Genomic DNA, 12,988 nt, shown 5'->3' with positions numbered 1-12,988 from the left:
CTAAAATGTATACTCATTCCTTAGTTCTTTTAAATGATCACAACAAGATTAGCTTTTATTTTTTTTAGAAATAAGAAAATAGCAGTTGCTATAAAACAGGGGTGGGCAACCTACTTTTCAATGTAGCCACAGGTGTGGCGAATTAGAAGTGAAAATAGCCACACCATGCAAAAATTGAGGTATTATGTTGCGCATGTGAAAACAAGTTTATAAATTCCCAGGCCCGTTCTATAGTGTGTGCGCGCGTGCCTGTGCGAACGCGTGTGCACGTGGCACATGCGTTTTGTGTGTATGGTGTGAGCGTGCGTGCTATAAATACGTTTGAAATAAATAAATACTTTAATAATTTATTAACATTGTACATGCGTACATACACACACATACACACACACACACACACACACACACATTTCAGCGGCGGTAGCAGCGCGAAATCTTTCTTTTCCTCATCTTCCCCCGTCGGCTGGTTACACGCTCACTGCTGTGCGCACGCGCGGCACCATTATAAAAAGGCTGACTAACCTCAGCCAACTATAACTGCCGCGCGTGCTTCTGAAACCGGCTCGGAGGGGAGGGAGCGCGTGCATTCGGAGCCCTGGAGCGGGCGCGCGTGCATTCGGAGCCCTGGAGCGGGCGCGCGCTTTACGTGCTGGAGAGCGTGCGCACGGCACGCATGTGCTGAAGCGGCCGGGGGTGAGGGAGGGGAGCGCGTCACACCGCTGGAGCGCGCTCCTTCCCTACCAGGGGAGGAGAAAGGGGGGGGGGGCACACAAGAAGTCCTGGCGGCCCTGTTCGCCACAGTTTCAGTGCCAATTCGCCACAAGTGGCGAATGGCGATAGGGTTGCCCACCCTGGCTATAAAAGGAACCTCCTAATGAAGTATAGTCCCCTGAGGAAATAGTTAATTCTATGAAACGTGTTGGGACATTCGTGAGAGCGCCCTTTGAAATATGTCTGGGAGTGAGACAGCTTCTTTGCCTGGCGAACCAGTCATGGCTCCATCCCCGCACTGCCAGACATGACAGTCGGACAGTGTGGATGATGGAATACGCGACAACGAAACGTGTTGCACCACACGGGGGAACAACGACGGGCTGTATGAATAATTGAAACACTAGGTGATATGCTTTCATCTATTTTTAATCTTGAGGACATTATTGGCTGATATATTTAAAGTTCAATGCACTATAGTGCTTTTTCTGTTTTCTTTCTATTTCCGATGGCTAACCCTGTGTACCTTGTCTATAATCGGGGGAAGGGGGTATGTTACACAGGCTGGACATTGGTCCAGCCACACAGCTTGTCCCAATGGGGTTGGATGTTAGCGGTATGGTGCATAGGCTTCCTTGAAAAGATGAGTTTTTAAACATCTGTAAGCAGGGGAAGAGTCTGACGGTACGTAGTAGTGAATTTTAGAGGTAGGACATGAGCCAGCAGAAGGCTGCATCACGGAGGCCAATGGAGTGGAGAATATTTAGGAGAAGGGGGTGATCAACCAGTTTCGAAGGCAACGAATAGATCCATGAGAATTAGTATGAAACGACCCTTTGATTTTGCTGAGTAGGTCATTGGTCACTTTTGTTAGTGCTGTGTCGTGGAGTGGATAGAAACCAGATTGTAAATAGTCAAGCAGGGAGTTGGAGGAGAGCAAGTGACTAAGGCGGTTGTATACAAATCATTCAAGTAGCTTGGAGGCAAAGGGGAGAGAGATAGGGTGGTAGTTAGAGGGGGGAGGATGAGTCAAGTGAAGATTTCTTTAGAATGAGCGTGATGAGTGCATGATTGACAGAAGATGGGAATGTGTCTGAGGGGGGAAGAGAGGTAAAAAAAAAGGTGAGCTAGGGTTGGGCTTCATGTGCCAGAGAAGGTGCAGAGGAGATGTGAGGGAATAGGATCAAGGAGGCAGGATGTAGGGCGAGAGGATAAGAGGATCGTGGAGACCTCATCCTCAGTCAAAGGGAAAAATGAGCCGAGATTGGATATAGATGGGCAAGGGGAGATAGGTGTTGCATGTGGAGCTTTACATGAAGAGATGTCATGTCTGAGACTTAATCTCGTCTGTTAAATAGGTGGTGAGATCTCTGATCGGCGGTGTGTGTGTCCTGGCTGCTGGTGGAAGCTGGCAATATTCAATGGCTGTGGATGTTGCTGATGGCCTCTTCTGCCAGCAATGACATCACTTCCGTCACCACTGACTTCTCTTACCATCAACTCCATTCACTGCCACTGAATTTCTCTCATGTGATAGGTGCCGCTAAAGAAGTTTCACTTCAATAAGTATCACATGAATAACACATGACTTGGTCTCCAACACCAGTCACAACTCCCATTTCATGCTATTGACTACTTTGTGTCATAGCAAGTTTCTACAATGTTGAATTTTGCCTAAATACTTTTTTTCGTTTTATTTTTTTTAAACAGGAAGTTTGGTAAACCCTTACAGGCAGTTCTTTGGTCATACATCTCAGAGCAGAGGACGGAGATGCATGAGATTTTATTTTATATTCAGTATATAGATTTATATATATATATTTTTTCAGTTTTCATGAACCATTTAATTATCAGATTCCCCAGATTCCAAAGATGCAAGTGTTCTTACAAACAGACACCCAAGAGAAATGGCATGAAGTCTGATAAGTTCTACAACTAATGTGGAAAAAATGGAAGTGATAAAGCGCTAATGCTTGATTGATATAGTACTAGGTACTATATCCAAGTACTATATATAGTACTTCACTAAGAACGCAGAAGACAGCCACAAGCCTGTCAGGCTTCGCAAGCGTTCAATAGGAATGGAATAGTTCCGGTATCAAAATATCCTCACTGCTGACTGTCTAGTGTCCTCTATAGATTGCAAGAAAACACCCTACGCGTTTCGTGATGAAGTGACTTGTGGCCGTCTTCTGCGTTCTTAGTGAAGTGCCAGGACTCCCAGGCGACAGCGCGTGCCCAGCCACGTCAGACTGCGACGAGTCCAGCGGGTCTGGAATCGAGGCAGCAGTGAGTGTGGCGAAGGTGTCTAAGCTGGAGAAGAATCCTGGGGGCTGCTCTCTGCATCAAGGATATCACATACCACACCATTTATCAATTGATTTGTCGTGAGTAGGATTCCAATTTTACCGCGATTGGATCCCTTCAGTTTTGTGTTCCTCGATTTTAGACATTGGTTTTGTCTGTGTTGTGTTTTATTCAAAAGCACTGTTTATTTTCAGCTATTCTGTGTTTTATGTTGTTCATGTTATATGCGTTTAGTGTTTATTTTTTAGTGGTTTATATTTACTTTTTTTCGTCAGTGTTGCACTACGATCTCTTTTTCCATTCATTTACATATGCCATGAGACTACAATCAAGATCCTATTGGAGATTGTTTGGACTTTAAGGACTGTATTCATCCTCTGGTCAGATATCACCTTAGGTTATAGGTTTTTTTTTTTAGGCGCCAGTATATTGTGTTATTTCTACAAATAATGTGCAAATGCAGTGGAAGTGACCCACAAAACAGTGGCAATAAATATAGTACATCTGTATTAGCACCAAATAAATGCAATCTCCAGTGCACAGGGATAACTACTTAACATGCACTGTTTTCTTGATGAAAATATAAAATCATATCTGCAACAAGTGCAGACTGGCATGAGCAGCCGTAGCTCCACAGGGTTGGCGCAAAACACATTGGGGCATTGTTTTTGCAAGTCCACACTGATTGTGAATAGGATTTATAATAACCACAATTGATCAAGAAAAACTTGAAGTATTTATAGCCGTATAATGGAGAGATGGTGTTTGTTTTGAAATGATCTTGCTAGCATTCTGGTAGCACACCGATTACTGCAGTGAGGAAAAGCTTTGCGGTTAGCGGGGTAGAGATTCTTGACCCTGTATCCATCTGTGATATGATTTTTGTTTTGGGTAATTCTTTTAGGTGCAAAATACTTTTATAACAAATCAAGCAACTGAAAGTCTATCTACTAAAATTGTATTTTTCCAGAAACAAAGTATAAAACGATGTCTTCTTATTAGCAAGAAGTTGGTCATTTTCTTCTCAAGGTGTTGCTAGCTCTTCAGGCGCGCACGTGTTTAAATACCAAAGATAAGCAGAAGGGAAGCTTAAAATTGGTCCGTGTTCCCAAGAAAATCCCCATGGCCTTCGACTGGAAATTTCAGCCAAAAACTGCAGAGCACTCACTTCGGCTGATATAGAATAAACCCCCTAAATGTTAAGAAAAAGGAATTAAGGGCAAATGAAATGTGATCAAAGCATTACAGTAAAAGGAGAAAAACAAGACCAATTATCCTCATCTGCCCAGGACCTTTATTTTATATATAATATTAATTCCTTACTTCCTGTAACGTCGCAGAGCAATATCAGCTGGGTTTTGTAAAACAATGTTCCCTGTACACCCCATGCAGCAGAACGAATCCAGCTGCACAAAACATTAATGTAATGTTTCATTATGGGGGTCAAAGGAGATACAAAAAGGTGGTGATGCTGTAGACTGGGGGTCTCAAACTCAGTTCTCAAGGGCCACCAACAGGCCAGGTTTTCTGGATATCCCTGTTTCAGCTCAGGTGGCTCAATCAATCAGTGGTTCAGTTGAAGCCAAGTCGAAGTCCTTGAGGACCGAGTTTGAGACCCCTGCTGTAGACGAACAATGGCAGTTCATGTATGTTAATGTCACTAAAGATATCAGGAGTCTAAGCTTTCTTCTGTCACATCTGCTGCGTCGGCTGAACTGGTCAACACGTCATCTGTAGACTGATTCAACTCTTCCTCCTCCCCAGTCACATCCTGGGATTGGGATTGCGATTCCTCCTCCTCTTCCTCTTCTTCATCCACTTCTCCGTCATCTTCCACATCCATCTCAAAGGCTCGAACGTGGCGCAGGTTAGAACTGAGCTGGAGAGCAAAGAAAATTAGCCATTCCACTATGGACACCCACCAACACATGACGAGCCTGAGGAAATGCAGCTTCATGATGCAGTAAATGTGTCAGTGTGTCCTATGTGCCAATACACTAAATATCTTTACAAAACCGTGGCTGCTCATTTCCTTTCGATTAGAGCTCATGCTCTATAGCAGGTCAGGTTTGCAGGATATCCCAACTTCAGCACAGGTGGCTCAATCAAAGACTGAGCCTCTTATTGATCTACCTGTGTTGAAGCAGGGATATACTGAAAACCCAACTTGTTAGGGAAGGGGGGCGGGGGGGGGGGGCTTGAGGACTAGAGTTGAGTACCCCATCTCCATTATTGCAGGAGTGGCCAACTCCAGTTCTCAAGGGTCAACAGTGCAGTTTTTAAATATACCCCCTGCATGAGTACAGGTGTTTCGGTCAGAATGATTGGGCCACCTGTGCTAATGAGAGCCTTAAAACCTGCACTGCTTGTGGCCCTTGGGGACTGGAGTTGGGAACCTCTGCTCTATGGTAAATCAGGTAACAAGAGAATGCAAACAGGGTTTATTTCTCAAAACAAATACTTGTAATTGCAAATGATAGTTTTGCTTGCAAATCGAAACAGAACAATGCACGACTATAATTCTCATCATGTGATAAATGGTAATGAACCATGTTGCTGTGAACCCATGTGTGACTGCTGACGAAAAAATGATATGTATATTACACACAAACACACATGCATATATTATCTTCAAAAAGCTTGCTACTGGTTCATTAACTCCAAGTGCTACATACGTACACATACAAGAAAAAGTATTTAATGCAGAAGTAAATGAGGCAGCAAGAAAGTTTCGGAAACAATTGTGTTCTTCCTCTGGAGAACCTCAGCAATATATTCTGTGTTTACTCGCCTATTAACAATTGTTTTGCCAGCACTGGTACAGTTTTGTTTTGAATGTGTTGAGCACAGACAGATGCATACAAATATCCAGCCTTGGTATTATACTTACCACACAAGCTACTTTCCGTATACCGTTCACAGAGACATACTGTGCTTTCATGTTTTCAAGCACCCTCCACTGACTCTCCAGAAAAACAGTGCGTGTAGGTATGTCTGCACACTGCTTTGCCAACCTGCTCAAAGCGACAAGAACAACAACTATGAGTGAAGCCGCATTCTGTGTCCTAGCACAAACGTGAGTAAATACCAGAAAGAAAAATGGCAGGTGTCCTGTTAAACGGTCGTGCCAAAACTTCAAAGTGGATGGTTTTCCAAAATAATGCTCAAAACAGAGGGGATACAAACAAACAGGATACTCACAACTTGAAAAGGAAACGGAGTTATAGGGAGACACTTAGCAAGAATATTGCCACATTTACTGCCATACTCGCTGCTCTTCTGAACAGAACAGAAGAGGCACTTACACATCCATTCAGGACAAGGCAACCAGAGTCACATGACTGCTGCATCAGCAATCACATGACCAAGGAGCCAAAATGTCTAGAAATCTTGTTTCTGAAAAGGTGAAAGGATTACCAGGACATGCTACTGAACACGTATGCAAGTATCATTTCCTTTTATATAGCGCCAAGAGTACACAGCTTTTATCAAATTACAATATGGGGAAAATAAAGAACAAAAAATAAATAAAGTACAAACAATGGGGATGGATGAGAAGGGCTGTGCACTGCCAAGGAAGCAGGAGGCTCACGGTAGCATAAAAAACACTTTAATGTGTAAAAGGATCAAACATAGCCCCCCACAGCAGCAGCAGGTAACACACCTGCGCGTTTCAGGCTATAAACCCTTTATCAAGGTGTATATATAGCACTCAACATAGGATTAAATGTGTGTGTCCAATCTTGGATTTTTTTAAACCCCATTATTTTATATTGATGATTATTAAAAGATATTTTTAATTACTTCTGCATTAACATCATTTTTGCCCGCTAGTTGCAGCATGTGTAATTAGGATATGTTTTGTTCCACCATGATCGTTTCACCAGCCGGTCTGGGCTGCATGAGGCAATCTTGTCTGATTCCTCTATCCAGTATGCCATCATATTATCTAATTTATAGCATTCAGTAATCTAGGTCGTTCATATGTGCATGTCATTATTCTTGGTTGAGGTTACACAGTGTTCATTACTATATGGACTTGTTTTTTGTATTTGTTTTAGTGCTTGGTGTACAAAACATATAAATCATTAATTACATACAGAGTGCTCTTTTCTTGGGAAGCTTTTCTCGGTTTGAGATTTTACTTTTCAACATCTTGTACTTTTAAAGTAGCAGGTCAAAAGAACGGGAAAACGTAGAGATTGCAGTAGGAAAACGTCAGCTAAAAGTTGCATAGAGAAGATCCTTCACCATAACACTTCTGGGCACGACTGTTCTCACCTTTTACTTGCATCCCAACGGAATGCCTTTTGTTGGTCTTCATCACAGAATGCCAAAGATAATGGCAGCTGAGCCAAGATTCTATCCTTCCCCTCCTGCTCAGAGTTCTCCTTTAGTACCACAGTGACCGTATTGTCATCGTAGAAATGTGCATCTAAACAACTATACCACCTGGAAGGTAAGACAGAGAGAAGGTCAATCTGCATGAATCGCTTGATAGTGAAAGAGACGTCTGTAATACTGTATAAGCAATATCAAAACTGATAGAAATATACTTTGTAATGGTGAAGTACAGTCTGTACTGTATGTGAATTATCTATACCATGCATGGTCATTTAAGTTGTTTTGCAGTTCATTACATTAATTTATCTGGTTCGATGTTGCCATTTTAAATCTTTAACCCCTTAGAAATGAAGCGTCGAATTAAAAAAAAAAAAAAAAACGCTTTAATTTTTGACTGCACGTATTCCTTTATAGATTTATTTTAACCCCTGCAACGCATCACACTGTTGATCACTGGTAGCAAAGGTGTTAAGGAGGGGTTTTCATCCCCTTGCAATGCCATAGAACATCCGATTTATCACACCGCCTGATCTTCACGTTTGAGACACTGCGCTTTTATTCCTAACAAAATATTCACCTCGTTTCTGGATTTTCAATCGTGCTGCAGTTTAAGGAATGGCCGAACTCGACTGCCAGGAGGCCGCTATTTGTACATCTGAAAGATGAGATGACGCAAACTTGTCATACAGTACATAAAAAAACCCCACACAAAAAGCAGCGCAATTGCTATAGAATAAATATAGAAGTGTTATTCACAAACTCCCGTGATGCAGGGGATACAAACTGATACCCCTGACCAGCGAAACTAAAACCAATTAATGGAAACATTTTCACCTTTCCAGCACAGTATACGAGTGAAAGTCTTCCACTTGAAGACCAATTCATAAATAACTAGTAGTAAATAGGCTACTTCTACAAACGTTTATCTGTGTGCTCGTGTGTTTATCTGTGGGACTGCCCCTTTAATCTGTGTATGGGGAGACAAAACAACATACATACATACATATACATATATATATATATATATATATCTTATACTATATTAGTGAAAGCACTGTATGTTTGCCTGCCTGCCTGCCTGCCTGCTGGATGTCCGGTGTCCCTAGGGGAAATCTCATTGGTCCCTTGGGCCGCCCCCGCACACCTCTCATTGGCCTGAGGCGGGAGTGACGGCCCAAAGGACACACAGGGACACAAACACACACACAGGGACACACACACACACACAGGGACACACACACAGGGACACACACACACACGGACACACACACGGACACACACACGGACACACACACGGACACACACAGGGACACACACACACACAGTAGGGGGGGGTGTACATTAGCAGCATATATAACCCGGGGGGGGGGCCCTCACATACCCGCCGGAGCCTCCGCCTCTTCCTCCCCGAAATCAGCCTCCACACCCACGCTTTCAAACCCCCCCCCCCCCCCGGCGCCGCTACAGTCAGCGGAGGAGCGGCCACAACAAGCTGCCTCCCGCCTCAGATCCACGTGGGAGCGGCCGGACGGGTGAGTGAGCGGCCTTCACCCACCCCTCACCCCCCTTCAAATCACCTCCCCTCCACCCCCCCCCCCCGGCGCCGCTACAGTCAGCGGAGCGAGCGCCCGGGACACAGCGGGGGAGCGGCCACAACAAGCTGCCTCCCGCCTCAGATCCACGTGGGAGCGGCCGACGGGTGAGGGAGCTGCCGGACGGGTGAGTGAGCGGCCGGACGGGTGAGGGAGCGGCCTTCACCTCCCCTCACCCCCCTTCACCTCACCTCCCTTCACCTCACCTCCCCTCACCCACCCCTCACCTCCCCTCACCCCCCTTCACCTCACCTCCCCTCACTCCACTTCCCTTCCCTTCCACCTCCCTCCCCCCCCCTTCACCTCCCCTCCACCCCCCCCCTTCACCTCCCCTCCACCCCCCCCCTTCACCACCCCTCCACCCCCCCCCTTCACCTCCCCTCCACCCCCCTTCACCTCCCCTCCACCCCCCCTTCACCTCCCCTCCACCCCCCCCTTCACCTCCCCTCCACCCCCCCCCCTTCACCTCCCCTCCACCCCCCCTCCACCCCCCCCCCCCTTCACCTCCCCTCCACCCCTCCACCCCCCCCCCCTTCACCTCCCCTCCACCCCCCCCCTTCACCTCCCCTCCACCCCCCCCCTTCACCTCCCCTCCACCCCCACCCCCCCTTCACCTTCCCTTCACTCCCCCCTTACAACCTCCCACCACCTCCTCACCACCTCCACCCCCCTTCCCACCTCCCCCACCCCCCTTCCCACCTCCCCCACCCCCCTTCCCAACTCCCCACCACCTCCCCCCCCTTCCTCCCCTTCCCCCCCCCTCCTTCCCACCACCTCCCCTTCCCCCCCTCCTTCCCACCACCTCCCCCCCCACCCCTCCCCCCTTCCCTGAGGCGGAGTCACGGGCCAAAGGACACACAGGGACACAAACACACACAGACACACAGACACACACACACACACACGTAGACACACACACACACACAGACGTAGACACACACACACACACACACGTATACACACACACACACACACGTAGACAAAAACACACACACACGTAGACACACACACACAGACACACACGTAGACACACACGTACACACACACACACACACACACACACACACACACACACACACACACGTACGTACACACACGCGTACACACACGCACGTAGACACACACACATGTACACGTAGACACACACACACACATGTACACGTAGACACGTACACACACACACACACACGTAGACACGTACACACACACACACACACATGTACACGTACACACACACACATGTACACGTATACTCACACACATGGAGACGTACACACACACATGGAGACATATACACACACATGGAGACATACACACACACACATGGAGACATACACACACACACACACACGTACACATACACACACACGTATACACTCACACACGTATACACACAGGTATACATACACATAATGTATACACACACACACATGTATACACACACATGTATACACACATACACACACACACATGTATACACACACACACATGTGTATACACACACACACATGTGTACACACACACACACACGTGTACACACACACACACACACACACACATGTGTACACACACACACATGTGTACACACACACACACACATGTGTACACACACACACACACGTGTACACACACACACACACACGTGTATACACACACACACGTGTATACACACACATGTGTATACACACACGTGTATACACACACATGTGTATACACACACACGTGTATACACACACACACATGTATACACACACACACATGTATACACACACACACACACACACATGTATACACACACACACGTATACACACACACACATGTGTATACACACACATGTGTATACACACACAAACATGTGTACACACACACAAATACACACACACACACACACATACACACACACACACACAATGTATACACACAAACATGTATACACACACAAACATGTATACACACGTGTATACACACACGTATACACACACACAATATATACATACACACAATGTATACACACACACATGTGTATACACACACGTGTATACACACACACACGTGTATACACACACACACACGTGTATACACACACACACACGTGTATACACACACACACGTGTATACACACACACACGTACACATACACACACACACATGTATACACACACACATACAATGTATACACACAAACATGTATACACACACCCCAGCACCACCACATCAGCACACTGGTATCCCATGCCCCCCCAGCACACTGCCATTCTCGGCTCCCCACCATTCCCAGCCCCCATCAACACCATCAGCACCCACACATCGCCACCTTTGCACCTCCCCCATCGGCACACCCACATCCGCACCCCCACATCAGCACCAAACCCTCCCAAATCAGCACACCAATACAATCACCATCAGTACAGCCACAGCAGCACTACCACCGCACATGGGCCGCGTGGACCACTCCCCACCCAAATGCCACACCCACACCACAAACATCCCGGGCAACGCCGGGGCTCTCAGCTAGTATATACATATATATACACATACATATATACATACATATATAAAAAAGCCAGCAACGCATGTTAAACTGGTCACGGTTAAATGGCATTTTCCGCATTCGCTTCCGAGTTTTAATCCTCAGATGTAGTTCCTTGTTCCGTCAGCAGCAGCTCTGAAGGTAAGAAGCAGTCTGTCCATCCCACTGGAAGACGTAAATGTCCAAATATGGGTCTCTACATCATGATAAGGAATATTATAGGACCATATTCGGTCATCTACATCATCAAGGGGGCTGGACAGGACATCTAACACTGTCCAGCCCCCTTGACGACGTACATTATCGATTATGGTCCTACAGTATTCCCCCTCATGATGTAGAGACCCATATTGAGGCATCTACATTATCCACGAGGTTGGACAGGACGGAGACTGCTTCTTGCGTTCAGAGCTGCTGGGGACAGTAGCCGGAGACAGGTGTGCAGCTCATCTTCTCCTCTGATGGCCCAACAGGATTAACACTGCTGGGTCCCATTCAGGAGCAGGGTCCCCCGCAGCATTAATCTTGTCGAGCCACTTACTGATTTCAGGCCTGCAATTGCGCGGCCACCAGACCGCACTGCCACTGCCCTGAAAACAGTAAGTCTAACTACATCTGTTCAACTCCCAGCAACCTCTTTGCGCTTACCGTGACACATCTGTCGGCTGTCTCAAAATGAACACTTTAGAAGAGGAGCTTTCTAACATGCAGAACATGACGTAGTGTAGATTCTGGGACTTGTCATTCCAGCTGTAAGGTTACAAAGAGTAAGGAGTTGAGACCTCAGGGCTGTCCATGGCGCTGCCATAAATACACAGTGCAAAGTTATAAAAACATCTTACAGGAAAGGTAGCGAAATCAGCCTGGGACACGATTCCTCACTAAAAAAAAAAAAGGGGGGAGGGAGAAGAGAAACCATATTAAATTCTGCTTAAAAAAAATAATTAATTTTAAAGTTAAAACACACGTGCTATGGAAATAGAAATTCACCTTTTAGATGCTTGGTATAAGGCGAGACACAGCGTTTGCTGCACAGACTTTCCTATGATATCCTGCAATACAAATTAAACAAACCGCCATCTAAGAAAATGTGAAGCAAAAACAACCGAACATTGATATAATAAATTAAAAAAAGGATTGCAAATGGGTTAAAGTAGGGGTTCTCAACTCCAGTCCTCAAACCCCCCAACAGGTCAGGTTTTCAGGATATCCCTGCTTCAGCACAGGTGGCTCAATCAGTTCCTGCTTCAGCACAGGTGGCTTAATCAGTGGCTCAGTCTTTGACTGTGCTGAAGCTGGGATATTCTCTTGAGGCTGGAGGGGAGAACCCTGGAGTAATGCTTTCTATAGAACTATGGATTATGATAAAATTAAAAAAAAAAAAAATTATACATACTACTTATTTAGATAAAAAAAATGCATAAGATACAAAAAAATTTATAAAAATAAACAAGTGTGTGTTGAGCACGCGCATTGAGTGAAACTTATTTGTCTTTTGTCACA

General features: G+C 45.6%; 1 protein-coding gene across 1 annotated transcript; it reads right to left on the bottom strand.

Moving 5' to 3' along the window:
* Positions 1 to 3,735: 3,735 nt before the first annotated feature.
* On the bottom strand, positions 3,736 to 12,585 carry LOC142475471 (anaphase-promoting complex subunit 4-like). The gene is made up of 7 exons (XM_075581334.1): positions 12,476 to 12,585; positions 12,328 to 12,366; positions 12,134 to 12,235; positions 7,940 to 8,017; positions 7,300 to 7,470; positions 5,909 to 6,032; positions 3,736 to 4,897 (listed from the first exon to the last, which is right to left on the bottom strand). The coding sequence occupies exons 3-7, from the start codon at positions 12,199 to 12,201 to the stop codon at positions 4,688 to 4,690; spliced, it is 651 nt and encodes a 216-aa protein (XP_075437449.1). The 5' UTR covers positions 12,202 to 12,235; positions 12,328 to 12,366; positions 12,476 to 12,585; the 3' UTR covers positions 3,736 to 4,687.
* Positions 12,586 to 12,988: the final 403 nt, after the last annotated feature.

Source organism: Ascaphus truei, unplaced genomic scaffold (assembly GCF_040206685.1).
Source record: "Ascaphus truei isolate aAscTru1 unplaced genomic scaffold, aAscTru1.hap1 HAP1_SCAFFOLD_1232, whole genome shotgun sequence".
Classification (NCBI taxonomy): domain Eukaryota; kingdom Metazoa; phylum Chordata; class Amphibia; order Anura; family Ascaphidae; genus Ascaphus; species Ascaphus truei.
The sequence above is the reverse complement of the archived record's forward strand: the minus strand, read 5'-3'. Positions and strand labels throughout refer to the sequence as shown.